Source organism: Morus notabilis, unplaced genomic scaffold (genome assembly GCF_000414095.1).
Source record: "Morus notabilis unplaced genomic scaffold, ASM41409v2 Scaffold446, whole genome shotgun sequence".
NCBI lineage: Eukaryota > Viridiplantae > Streptophyta > Magnoliopsida > Rosales > Moraceae > Morus > Morus notabilis.
The window spans coordinates 20,919-35,997 of NW_010364530.1; the positions used below are offsets into that span (position 1 = coordinate 20,919).

Consider the following 15,079-nt stretch of genomic DNA (forward strand, 5'->3'; position numbering starts at 1 on the left):
ATTACCTTTTTTTTTTTTTTTTTTTTTAAATTTTAAAATCGAAAAAAAGAAATGATAGAATTGTATTATAAATGGATAGATGACGTTGTACTGAATCAGTTTTGTATAATGTAATGTATAGACCAGAAAGAAGACTTTTCGTTTTCTTTTTATAATAAGATCTTAAAGCAGTAATAAGATATACACAATGTGGACAAGCCAGTCCTTTTATCATTAGCAGCAGAGTTATCGTATCTTATTATTATTATTATTATTATTATTATTATTATTTTATGAAAATTAGCAGTTGAGTTTAAGGTAGGTAAATGAAGCTGACATACCGGACCAACTTTGCAATCCTTGCCACAACACCAAAAGCTGAAAAAAAAAAAAAAAAAAAAACTTTATTTTCCATCAAAATTTTGTGGTTTCTATAACTAAACCTTATCTGTTAGTTTGGCTCTTTTCCTTGTTGCCTTTGCATTGGAATGTTTGGTTTTGGTCTAGTAGATTGACATGGACAGGTGCAATGCAGCTTTTTAAATCCTTTAATCAATTGCATTACTTTCCAATCCACCGAACCGAGAGAGAGAGAGAGAGAGAGAATGAATAATGCTTTTGGTTGTAAAGTGAGGACACAGTCCCCATTTCTGATTATGACGGTTGGAATTGTTCTCACCTCAAGATATTTATAGTGAACATCACAGACGATAAATTTTATCATCATTTTTTCAGTCTCTTTCTTTATTATTCTCTATAATTATTATTTAATACATAAATTTTATTAACATAATATATTATTATTTAAATAAATAATAAAATAATAAAATTAATGTGTCAAACAATAAATACAAAAATTATTAGAAAATAGTGATGATAACTTTTCAATAACTTTCCTTGAACCTTCAGAAGTTGGGACCTTTTTCCCAATTTAATTCCCCAAGTGGGCCTCTGGCACAATGATATCAAAGTTCAAAAGAAAATTGAAATGCTTTGGTGGGTAAAAATATTAACTTTTGTCTTGCTTGCACATTTTTATTCTTTAAATCATCATTGCACAAGGTAATTTTAACAAATACATTTTTAAAAGTGTACGAGTCATAATTTTTATCTTTTATTTTTAATTTATAATTTTTTAGTCAAATAATTACATTAATAAAAAAATATTTATAAAAAATATATGATAAATTTAGACTCATTCACTCTCAATTGTAAATTCTTTCATTTTGTCAACGAAAGAGGTCGCTTTCAAAATGTATGGATTCTGAAAAAGATGTTGGACTGGCCCAATGCATCTCTAATATATGGACCTAATGATGGGCTATAATCCTCTATCGATGTAGCTAATCATAAAGCTGTTGGACCCGAGCCCACAGAGATGGCTTACGACTCTCCACCTTTTCACCAACATGGTTCATGGCATATGAGTCTTCTGTACTATGAGTGCCAAGAACTACAAACAAGATGGTCCAAATTTCGTTTTAATCCAACCAAGGGAGCATTACTTTGTAGTATAGGAAGATCAAGATGTTAAGAAAGTTTAGAGTTTTGCAATTTTAAGCTCTCAATTTGCATGTCTATGGACTTGAAAGTCTTGTTTTATAATATAGGGAAATTGTAGTAAATAACAGATTTTTAAAATTAAATTAAGTTAATAGTAGATTTCAAAATTATTTAAAATAAATAGTAGTTTACATAGTAAATAATTCATTTATAGCTGGTCAAAAATAATTTACTTGGTAAAAAATCTTTATTATACCGAAAAAATCTTTTTATTAGTCGTTTGGTAGCATTTATTTACCATACAAACTGTTATTTATTTTAAATAGTTTTAAAATCTACTATTTATTACATTCTCACTTTTATATATGTGCTAAAAAAAACTTGGCCTGTTTGGTAGCATTTTCAGAAACGAAAGGACAAAAATATATGGGTTGTTATCGTTTTATTCGTGCATATTACTTATACCATTCTAAATAACTGGGTGACTTTATGACCTTTTATTTTCTATTTATTAATTGAATAATAATTTTTTTTTAGTAGAGTCTCATAAATAATGATATTTTTTTTTATCATTTTGAGTGGTATTTCTGGTTTTTTCCTTTTTGAAAACGTTTTCCCTCAAGTTAATGGCATTTTGTTTTCGTTCTTTTTTCTTTTTTTTTACTTAAAACAAAAATGAAAAATAAAAACCGTTTTCATATTTTGTTAAGGAAATGAAAAACTACAGAGTTGTTGTTGTTTTTTTTTTTTTTTTTTTCATTTTCTCTTTCATTTTTTAAAGTTACATAATTAAATGTATTTTTTTTATCTTTTTTTTATACTCAAAATAATCCCTTTAAAAAAACTATCTATAATTTCGGAAACAATCCTAACACCGCTCCCTAAAATCTATTATGCTTCCCACTTAATTTGTTACAATTTAATCCCACAATTGGTTGAACTTATCTTTCTCAACCTGCTTCTTATTATTAGTCCACGTGGGCTTAATAATTGAAATTTCAGTCAAACAGATAATATATATAGTGGACACACTAAGACATGCACTAAAATTCTAGTGTCATAATCGCCCAAAAGATATATCACAAATTGAGAAACTTCATTACTTTTTAAGGAGATTCATCCCATGTAATGAGGCATTTTGGTGGACCAGGAAAAGATAATTAATAGAGAAAAACTGAGAGAAATATGATTAATGTTCTCAAAAAGTGATCACATTTCTAGAAAAAAAAAAAAAAAAAGTCTAAATTTGAGGAAATTTTGTGATAATTCAATGAACCATTACACGCAATTGAAGCCTTATAATCCCCCTTTTTCTTTTTGGCTTTATATATGGCTGATACTGATCTTCTATAATGCTCTGTTGATTTCGTCACTGAAAAATAATAGGGGAAAACTTATAAGGATAATGTTTTTTTTAATTAATTTATATAATATTTTATAAGGGACAGTATATAATGCCCCGGTCAGTGAATACATTATTAAATTCAAATTCTTCAGCTAAAATCCAAGTCATGAGTTGATGAGTTTGGACCCACCAAATCTCTTAAAAGGCTAGTCATAATTGGACTTACAAAATTTATCCTTCAGATCTTTCAACAAAAAGATATAACATATTTATAATTATTGAACATCTACTATTTGAGTTAGAGTTAAAGTTATTGATTTTGGAAATATATTAGGAAAGAATTAATTATAAGCAGAAATTATTTCACATATTATTTATTTATTTATTTATTTTTATTTTTGTAATTGACAATGCCATTTTCCCCACAAGATAGAAAAAGAATTGGTCAAACTCACTTTTCTCAAGTTGGAGACCAATAATTTCACTTTTGGAGTTTAATTGCAATTTGGTCACAAATTAATCATTTGCAAGCCAAAATGGATATACGCCACGTCAAAAGCTATCCATAAAAATCAATTTTAATTCCGAACCAGACACAATAATATTTTGTATATGATGATTCATGACCAATCTATATTTCATGCTATAGCTACTAGTATATTCCACTGCATTTAGAAGGCAAATATCTTGTCATGGATTTGGTGTCTAAAGGAGGAGAAGAGTTTGAAATGTTCAAAATTCTCATCACTACTAATTTAACACCCATAAATTGATTCAGAAGCTTTTGTCCTTATCATTTCTACCACTAGCTTTTGCCCTTCACCCTTTTTGTTTGCTAACGAGTTTTCATCATATTGTGCTCTTCACCTTTTCTTGTCGAGTTGTGTGCTGCTTAATTATACTATGCTACATATGTCGACATCTTTTACAAATGTATTTACTCTTTTTTAGTTTGCTCTAATTCTCTATACTCGATCTTCTCCTCAGTTTTGGTGTCTTAATTAGTATTTAACTAATCATATCATGTCATGTTGTGTACAAAATTTAAACAATTTTTTAACTAATTCTTTTATACTTATCATGAGATGATATATGAGATAATATAATTGGTTAGACACTAAAAATTAGATCCGAATCCTAATTCTCGTGGTACATAAAGGAACTCTTTTTTTTTTTTTTTTTTTTTTTTTTTTTGGGAAAAGAGACCACTGAGAGTGAAAGGGCCATTTTGAGTATGGATTATACCTTCTACTTATTTATATCATTATAATGGTATTTTACAGCAGCAGGTGAATGTTGTTTTTACATTGAGATTGTACTCATTTTTTTATTCTTTTTCTTGTCTTCTTATGAACTCTCGTATGGTAGCAGTTAGTGCTTTGATTTCTGGTGCACTTGAAAAGTGCATGAACAAATTAGTTTGGCCCACCATGAATTGATGATCAGTAAAACTCAGACAATTCTTATAATAGACAACTGCTTTAGGGTTCTGAATTACAAGCATAATTCCCTGAAATCCGGAACATAAATTGCCACTTTTGAAACGTTTTTGCAAGAAAAAGACAGATTATTGCTGAATTGCATGTATGTTATAATTTATAATTAAAGAAAGTACACTGAATGTGGGAAAGGTATAAAAGTGCTGAAATTTGTTGGATTAATTAATTAACGAACCCTTTTCAAGATTAATCCACGTATTTCAGGCACTATATATATGATCATTATTAATGCATGCACTTGGGAGCAAATTAATGTACTGCAAATTATCATCGTAATATCATGAATGATGAAGTGCTGATGCAGCAGAATTGAGATGATAGAATTTATCCGCCAAGAAATGCTAGCATCTCTATTTTCACTATTTTTGTCACTTTTTATATTTACTATTTGATACGTGAAATTTACTGACAAGATATATTATTATTTAAATAGAATATAAGACAACAGACTCCACTTGTCAAACATGAATGCAAAAAGTTACAAAGATTGTGATAAAAAAAGTGACGCTAACCATTCTTTTTATCGGCTTAACTTAAACGAAGAATGAGACTTATAGAGTTCCAAATCCAACTAAACATAACCCATAAGAAGGGAAAACTCTAAATTGAAGAGGTAGCTCAACTTTGATAATCAATATGTCGATAATCAAGTCTAACTACTACTACTTATCCTAAGTAATATCACAAGTGATGATGTAGTGGTATTGGGATGATAGAATTTATGATCAATCTAGCTAGCTAATCCAAATGGAGGATGGGACTTACGCCCATTTAGAAGGTATACTCAAATTGTGATTCTTGATTCTGACGTTTGAAATTCAAACTTTTTATAAGAGGAAAACATTTTAGTATAATCAATTATTTAAATTTGAGTATATGAAATAGACGGGCCCATAGAGTTTCAAGTCCACCTAAACATAACTCATAAAGGGAAGAACCTCCAAATTGGAGAGAGAGTTCAACTTTAGCAACATTATGTCAATAATCAAGTTTAACTATTACAATAGCTAATGCGACCATTTATAGCTCACACACAAAAAGATAACAAAATATTCACCAAGATAGATAATAAACTAATAACAAAACAAAACTAAATTTAGTGAACTAGAATAAATAACAATAAAAATATAGAAACACTACATACAGCTAAATCTTCCAACATCAAGTGAAAACATGAAACTTATTCCTACATACAAACTACAAACTTCTATATATGTCTAAAAGGCTCACATATGACAATATGTCTAACAAATGATCATGATCAAAAGGGATGAAAAACTACTAGAAATTCCATAGATGAGAAGTTGAACCCAAAATGTTACTTATGGTCTTCTCTCAGTTGGAGTTTTCAAGCATAAACCATTTTATAACTTGCAATACTTGGAATGAAATCTCTGAATAAGGATCGTTTGTGAAAAACCCATGTTCTTTACCCTCAAACTCAACATAATCAATTTTCTTTCCCATCTCTTTCAATCTCTTTGCATAGTTCTCCGCTCTATCTTTCAACATCTCATTGCCACCCACAATCACTAAGATTGGATCAAATGCCACTTTTTCAAGGTTAGGACTGTTTGGTCCAAATGGGTTAACCAATGGGTGGTCTCTTGTTTCTCCTTCAGGCATTGAAAGCCTCCAAAACCTGTGTGAAAATGAAAAGAATATGAGGAAAAATGTGTCATATTAGTATGGTAGCTTTGATTAAGGTTCTCAGAAATATTATTGGTTTTCTCTTAGTCAAGGATTTTAATGATTATGACAAATCACTTTCCTATATATATAATGGGGGTAGAGATAATGGCATATGCATATTGACAAAGAAAATTTTGATCATATCCATGTTATGTGGTTCTTTTATAAGCTAGTTAAGACTTGGAAGAGATATTTATCACTTAATATGATTTTCTTAATGAGAAATAGTTTTAATGACTATTATTATTTAACGTAATTAACTATTATTATTTAAGGTAAATTTTAGTAAATAGCTTAGTATCATAAATAGTATTTTATCTAACACGCCTATTTATTGGTGTAACTTGGAATTTTTTTTTCTTGACAATTTCTCTACTGTCCTGCGCATGCAACACAACGTCAACGGCAATTAATTAAAATAGTAATATACTTGACGGCTGCTAATTATTATTAGTAATACACAAATTAAAGGATGGGGTTTGCCGATATATTGAACATTTGGATGACATTTATAAGTTTTAAACATAAAACTAGTGCCACTTTCCAAAAATACTAAGAAATTATTTGCTAGTTTAGAATCATATTGGCTTAATTTGTATGTCTCCACTACGACATATGCCAAGTGTTTATTTCCATGTGCTTGACATGTATTTTAAGTTTTTGGCCTTTGGGATTATAATTGAGATTTTGAAAATGGGTCACGTCCCCATTTTTTATAGATTCATTATTCACATGACAAGACACCTATAAATTAATATCTCATGGATAGACATGTGAAGACAAAGATAATGATCTACAAGAAAAAATAAAAAGAGAAAAAAATCAGATTACCACTCTTACGGGCTTACCAATGGTTTGTTCATCTAATTTTCTTGCTTCCTATGTCTTCTAGTGGCGGCAGTCCACGAGACTACTATTCAACGCTATAATTATATGAAAAGAAAAATAAATTGGTATCATTATGTATGTAATACATATTGTACGTGTTTTTACGGTTGATTTCATGTGATTATTTTAAATATAGAAGTTTAATAACGTAACTTGATAAAAATTTAATTTAATTAATATTTAAACTGTCATATTAATATTTTATTATTAAAATAATAATATTTATGGATAATTTTATTAATATTCTTTCTATAGATAGATAAGGCTACATACGATTCAATAAAGGAAATCTCTATTGTAAATTGCAAATATTTTTGTCTTGTAGCTTGGTCAGATTCTGAAATCTTTTTTTTGATTTTCAGACGGCGACATTTGTGGTGGTCAAATATGATTGATTGAGTAACCGAAAACCTTAATTTGGATTTACTTGAGAAAGTGGTCTTAGTCAAATTTTCATTCTATTAGGTTCTTAATTTCTTTTTTTACTCAAACATATATAATGCAAATCTTGCTTTACTACAACTCCAAATCTTTTTTGCTATCAGAGGATTCATCTTACCAATTCAACATCATTATATATGCATGTTTGTGTGTTTAAGAAGTTTGGTAATGTGGGTAATGATTGATGATTAACCACGACTAAGTAATATATTTACTCGGAAACAGTTTGATATTTGTATAATGAATAAGAGAAAATCCACTAATTATAAGTAATATATATATATCATCATGATATGTTATATTTATTTTTAAAAATAAAGTTTTTGCAAAGTAAAATTTTATATGTAATTAGCAGGGGCTCACACTATAATGCAAAACTACTAAATTTTCCGACTAATTATATATTGTACTATATCACAGTATATTTCTTTTTTTTTTTGTGTTTTTTTTTTTTCACAAGTTTAATCGTATGTACAACGAACATATCTATATGGAACTATATTCATTATTTTTTTTGGTAAGAAAAAAAAATATCGGTTAATTTAGTGGATATGTGATCATGACTCGTAAAGTGGTTTTGATGGATATTTCACGTGTCATGAGGTCACACGCACAAAGTGCCACCACTACTACTACTACTTCTTCTTCTTCTTTATTTATTTTATTTTATTATTATTATTATTTTGTAATAATTGTGAAATAGCACTGTCAATCTTTTTCCTTCAAAGTTTTCTCACTTTCCAATTGAAAAAAATAGACAAATAAATTGATTTGACTCAGGAAATGTGTAATGAGATTCATGACTATATATATATATATATATATATATATATATATTACTGTATTAGTTTACCAATTCATCTCAAAAGTTTAAGCTGTTAGGAGGTGGGCCAACAATAATTTTATACTTTAACATTCCCCCTCACGTGTGGGTTGGACAATGGGCAATCGTGTGGGTAAATTAATTAGAAACCCTAACACGTGAATATTTAAGTCCGAGATATATTAAAGACCTAACACATGATGATAATTTTAAATGGAGATAAAGAGTGCAATTATGGGGGTTTAAATTCAGGACCTCTCACTCTGATACCATGTTAATTTACTAATCTATATCCCAAAAGCTTAAGCTCTTAGGAGGTTGGCCGTATACTTTAACATACTGCAGTCCAATCTTTGATTCAATGATTCATTTTAAAATAATTATTTCTGTTCTTTTCGTCGTGTTTTTCCATAGGACAAATATTTGTTATTTCTCAAATAACTGGACATATGCTAACGTGTACATGAAAGTCATTATATATCATATCTTTGCTCTAACAAATATGAATCTGGTGACTTGAAAAAATATATTGTGATATTGCTGATAACAATAAATTAAGACTGCAGGAATCATATATGAACGTATGTATGTTTTCAAGTCGTTTAAGCGGCAAAAAAAACAAAAAAAACAAAAAAAAAAATACAGTCAATATCTTAAATTATATTATTCAAGTTATTCGCTAATTTTTTAGCCACGAAGTAACCAAACAAACTCGCTTATTGACTGATCGATCTATAGCCTATAATACATATTATATTTTTTGAGCTAATCTCTAAAAATTTATCTTAGAAAATTACAATTTTGATTAATTTTTCTTCTGAAAGATCGCATTGATGGACTTATTATAATTAATCATTAGCTGAACAAATGTAGCATAAAACTAAAGATCTATAATTATACTTTAAAGTTGATATATTATGATATTCTTCCAGCACACCTCCAACCAATTTCTTAATTCCTTCTCACGTATCCTCTATTCTAAAATATTAAACTTATGTCCTAATGTGATATAAAATACATAATTCTGGAGAAAAACCTTATACTAGAATTTTAAGAACGAGGAAAAAAGACATAAATAATCATTTTGCCATGTGAAAGGTGTAAAAATAGAGAATAAATTTGAATAAAATGTAAAAGTACAATACTGATTTCCCTTAACAAAAAAAAAAAAAAAAAAAGCAAAGGTAAATATTATGATATTAATTTAACCGAATAATTTGGCATGCAAAAAAACAAAACAAGAACAACGTGAAAGGTTCCAAATTGACGTACCTGTCAAGTATTTCCAAATTCAACAAAGCCTCAGAAGGGCCATCTTCAGACTTGGTCCTCACCACTCCCCCAAAGAATGGTGCAAGCATCACAAAACCCCGAACCCGAACCGGCCCGGTCTTCACCAAACCGGAGCCAACTCGAACCGCCAAATGGTGAGCCATGTTCCCGCCCGAAGAGTCTCCCAACACAAAAACCCGGTCCAAGTAAACCGCGTCATGACCCAACCATGCATCACAGCAAGAATTGTCCTCCGCCAGCCACTCCACCGCCCTCACAGCATCGTCGATGGCGGCGGGGAGCTTGTGCTCGGGGGCCAGGCGGTAGTCGGGCGATACGACGACTGCCTCGAGGCCCGAGGAGAGCCGGAGGCAGCAGCTATGACAGTTGGGCCATAGGCGGGGACCGACGCAGAAGCCCCCGCCGTGAAAATAGAACACGACGGGGAGCTTCTTGGGTGCGGAGTTAGCGAATTTGGGTTTATACAAACGGAGGGAGAGGTCGAGTTTTTTGTCAAAAACGAAGTCTTTGAAAGCGACAGAGGAGTCGTCGACGACTGGAAAGGGGAAGTCGATTTGGTGGCGGCGGTAGACGGTGCCGTCGCTGTAGAGTTGGAGGACCCCCATGCAGTCTTCCACTATATGTGGGAGAGAACCCATTGATGTACAAATGGCGAAAAAATTATATTATGGTGGGGAAAATATAGTGGTGATGAGGTACTTTGTGCATTTTATAGTGGGCTAAAGTGAGGGGTAAATGTGGGAATAATGATAATTCTAGGAGGGTAATTGTGGAAATTTACGTGGGCATGATTGAAGGTGGTGGCATATGCATGCACGGCCATTGGTTTATCTTATTGGTTTGGATATCTATGGACCATAGATGATCTTGATGGCTACTAATGTTTGTTTTGGACGGTTGAAAATAAACTTTGGTGGCGTAATTTTTAAGTAATATTCAACTAGTGCTAATGTTATCTGCATGAAAAGGCCAAACTTTATAGTTGGTATTATTGTTAAAATACCATATATCAAGCATGCAATTATCTTTTAGCTTTATATATATACACACACACACACACACACACATATATATATATATATATATATCTTTTGGCTTTAGTACTATTATATTTGCAGATTTATTTGTTATTATAAGGATTATTATTTCTCATGCTTGAATTTTAGGTTTATTTTTCAGTTTGCTTTTTAAACTTTAAAAATTCTCATTTTACTCCTTAAATTTTGAATTATTTCTACTTAATTTCTTCTGTTATAAATTATATTAAAAACATATAAAAAAAGGAGATTAAAATAACCCTTAATAATTTCTGTTAAGCTCGACGCCTAGGCCTGCGGTCAGCGGGGTAGAGGTTAAAACAACCCTTAACAATTAAAAACATTAGTTTCCAGGCGTGAGATGACGAGGGAATTCCCCTTATTAACATTCCTAAAATGGGCTTAGACCGCCCATGATTACTTAAAAAATACCAGCCTTCGCTTTTGGCGATGTGGCATAGTTTATGTACATACAAAAACTCATCAAGCAGTAGCTCCAAGTCAAATTGCTGATACCATAAAACCCACATACCGGCTAAGCAGTACTAAAAATTTGGTGCCAACTGGGTGAGGGAGATTCCATGTAAATGGCAAAAATCCTTTACAAAAGGATGAAGAGGAAGAGTCATCCCTACGGTAAAAGCCCGGGTATATACGGAGAGATACTCAGGAAGGGGAAGGCTAGCCCTAAAGTTAACGTATGGGAGAAGGTATTTGAACGATCTCCCACTATACACCCGTTCTTGTACGCTAGAAGAATGTCCCTGTTGCGAGTCTTCGGCGCTGTGAAATCAGCGGTTAAGAAAGGCCTATTTGGGTCACCGCTCATGGTGGCCAGAGGAACATTCGTGAGGGAAGCGGAGACGCCACAGACTCTCCCTCATGTGTAATTATCCGCGTACACTGAGGGGTCGACCGCCTCACTATCTACCACGACCTCTTCGTCGTCGTCGCCTTCAATCAAGTGGTAGATGCTATCAGCATCTTCCCTAACGTTGGCCGCATATTCATCTATCTCCCTCAGAATGGAGTCGACGTCTACTGAGGAGGAAGACCAAGAGGGCTCGGCGGTTGAGGTTGGATCTGGCCTCACAATGGATGAGGAAGAAGGACCCTCTCGACGACTAAGTTGTTTGGGAGTCAATGTTATGATGATAAAAAAAAAAAAAAAAGAGCTGAGTTAAAATCCTATAATTAAGTCGAGAGAGGAAGGGGGAAATAAACAGAAGACTTCTAAAGAAGACTACATGAAGATACTTAATGCCTATGAATTACATGACACTGAGTACTCATCAAGACGCCGAATGTTCATAACAACTTAAAGGTCGAGTGTTCAAATGAAATGACGAAGGTTTAAAACAACCCAGGTTTCCTAGCCAAACATCCAGAACCCAAAAACTCAAAACTATTCGCGTTGGTTAAAAACCCAGAAAACTAGCCCAAAGATGTCCAAATAATGCAGAAAATAAGTTTTCTAGTTCCAAAACACCTATTCCTAACTATATTCACGCAGAAATCAACAAAAACCGGTACAGGGAAACTAGGAACTTTGGTATAATGCATAAAAATAGAAAACCAGAGGAAAGGTTATGAAGATAAACTCACCGCAAGGCCTGAAAGAAGTGAAATCTGAAGTTTTGTAGAAGAAATCCTCGCAAGGTACCGTGAGAAAAAGAAATGGGAAGTTATGGGGAAAATTTGGTAGAGTGACGACGGATTTTTGCAATTAGGTGAATAAAACCAGACGAAGAGTCTCTTTTATAAAAGGAAAGTGCCCTCAACCCCAGTCATTGGATGAAATCATCACAAATCCAACGGCAGAAGCGAAGAGTCGCGATCGAACGGTGCGAACAAAAGCGGGAAACCGAAGAGACGTGATTCGACGGTCTAGATTCACCCGTTCAAAACAAAAGATAGGTTGGCAGATATGATGAGCTTTATTGACACGGCCATTGTTCTTCTCGAGAAGCCTCCTCAATGTCAGAGTAATTATTGCCTAGAAGCGCCAGGCTAAGCTCCCTCATCAGGAAGTAAACCAAAAAAGAATTAAAAGCATGGATTCGGCAAAATTTGAGCTTGAGGCAATCCACAGGAAAGCCTCGACTTGGGGGTAAATATTGTAGTGTAAAATCAAAAACCCTACATCATATGTTGGATGAATGCCACGTGACACAACTGAAGGTATTAAGTGACATTGACAGCTCAGCATAAAATATCATACATTTCTATAGAAGTCGACCGTACATAGTAGTCAAGATAGGCAAGAAGTCGACCGTACGGAGGCGTCATGACAAGTAAGAAGTCGACCGCACCAGGTAGACATAGGCGAAAATGGCTTGATAAGCGCCCGAGGAGCTGATTGAACGCAGCCCGAGGAAAGACTGAACCTACAGAATATCTTACGTGACTTGTAAGTAAGCAAGGTTGGTAGGGAAGCAGGTGAAAGACCACTATTGACTGGCATAAACTCCACCCACCGAGGACTACATCCAAAAATATGGAGACAATGTGATAGAATGTAATGATGGAAATGACAGAGATTGAGTGAGGATAGAGAAAATATATACGTGGAAAAATGGTGAGCCAGGGGGCTCATTCTGTAACTTGTATTCTAAGATGATAGTAAAGATCTTTCCCTCCTCACAGTGGACTGAACAAAAAAAGTGAACCACTATAAATTTTGGTGTTCTTTCTCTTTGATTAACTTTAAAAAATCTTCTCAAAGCAAGATTAAGTCATTAAAATCACGTTAACCCCTTCTAAATCCGAATTACTTCAGTGGACGAATTTTCACGTCAATAATTTTTTAGCGGTTAGTATTATCATTTCACTAGCTTATTGTAGTGAAAACAGTTCTTAACAAAGATAAAACTCTTTTTTGCCAAAGCAGCAGATCCAAAGAGTGAATGCCAAATTGAAGTATTAAACTAGAGAACCGGCTAAGGGTGGCAATTCGTGTTAGTGAGTCATATTTGTGTTAACCCATTTATTAATCGTGTTAGAAAACATCAACCTAAACACAACTTGTTTATTAAACGTGTCAAAAATGTCAACCAAAACACGACTCATTTATTAATCTTGTCAACCCGTATAACAAGTTTAAATTAATATATTAAATGAGTAATTAATGTAATAATGACTTATTTAACACGGTTAAGACATGTTTAATATGTTTATTGGTCAATTTATATTTGCCTTTAAAAAAAATAAATGAACTTTACCTACAAACATTAAAATTCACGTTATTTGTATTTAATATGTCATATAAACTTTCATGTTATATCACATATAATTATATTACAGATGATACATATAGTTAACAATGTCAATTCGTGTCACTTCGTGTTAGGAGGTCAACCCTAACCCAACCAATTTATTAATCGTGTAAACCCAATTATGACTCAAACACATTTATAGTAAACCCCAACCCGCTAACTTCGTGTGGGTTTCAAATCGTGTCGTCGTGTCGATACCCGGATTGTCAGCCCTAGAATTGGCCTTAACTCCACTGTCTCAAAGAGTGCTTTATTCTATGGAGAATAAGATATATGATTTATAATTAGCACTATAAACTATTAAACTATCCTAGTTATATTCATTGAATTTAAGATTATTATCACTGATGTCCTTAAATTTTAGTGTCATTTTCAGTTTACCCCTGAACTTTAAAAATTCTTACTTTGTCTTTTGTATTTCAATTGTTCCCACTTAATCCATTTTATTGTAATTTATGTTAAAAACAAATAGAAAAAAGAGTAATTCAATTATGTGGTCTTTGTGTTTGAATTTCTATTAAAAATAAATAGATAAAAACCACATTTCCATACTAAATCCTTATTTTTCCGTTTTGATCTTTAAAAAAAAAAAAAATTCTTACAAAAGAGTTTAAATGAGGCATTTAAAATTTAAAATGAGAGTTTTTAAAATTTAAAAAATAAAGTACAAATGACTTCAAAGTTTATAAGCACTAATCAAATTAATCCTTGAATTTATTTACAAGAATTCTATAAAAAAAGAAAATGGACAACAAAAAAAATGTAGAGCAGGCCAGACAACTAGATATGGCTTAGAGAGATTGCTTTCACTTTCTAATTAAAGTGAATAATACGACAATATTGAATATTATGCGTATGAGAAAAAAAAAAACACCAAAAAAAAAAAAAATAGTAACACGTTGAGCATGTTGGGAAGTGACATAAGCTTAGCCCGCAGCAGAGAAGGAAATGATCCACGGTGCTTATCCACCTCAGAAATTTTTTTAATTTATATAAAAGATCACAAAAAGATATTAACTTTCTATAATTCAAAAGATTATCATAAAAGCTTGTCTCTGCCTGCTATTTCATGTATATATTCTACTCTACAAACCTACCAAATAGATTTTATAAAATGTAGGATCCAATATTTCAAGAGCCAATTTTGATTCTTGGTTATCAAAACAATCTTGGAGATCTTGGCCTTTTAAAGATAAAACAAAGCACTTTATGCATAAAAGATGCACACGAATCTTTTGAGTGTGTGTGTTTTTTTTTTTTTTTTTTTTTTTTTTTTTTGTTTTTTTTTTTCCCCTTTTTTTTTT

At 32.0% G+C, this 15,079-nt stretch overlaps 1 protein-coding gene across 1 annotated transcript; it reads right to left on the reverse strand.

Moving 5' to 3' along the window:
• Positions 1-5,636: 5,636 nt before the first annotated feature.
• Positions 5,637-10,124, reverse strand: LOC21395632 (probable carboxylesterase 15). Its single transcript, XM_024171246.1, has 2 exons — positions 9,443-10,124; positions 5,637-5,968 (listed from the first exon to the last, which is right to left on the reverse strand). Exons 1-2 carry the CDS (start codon positions 10,099-10,101, stop codon positions 5,662-5,664), a joined length of 966 nt encoding a protein of 321 aa, XP_024027014.1. The 5' UTR covers positions 10,102-10,124; the 3' UTR covers positions 5,637-5,661.
• Positions 10,125-15,079: the final 4,955 nt, after the last annotated feature.

Bases quoted from the DNA above. Each gene is read 5' to 3' on its own strand.
- LOC21395632 (XM_024171246.1), bottom strand. From the start codon at position 10,101: ATGGGTTCTCTCCCACATATAGTGGAAGACTGCATGGGGGTCCTCCAA. The intron at 5,969-9,442 runs GTACGTCAATTT...ATTTTCACACAG, and splicing joins AATTTGGAAATACTTGACAG to GTTTTGGAGGCTTTCAATGC.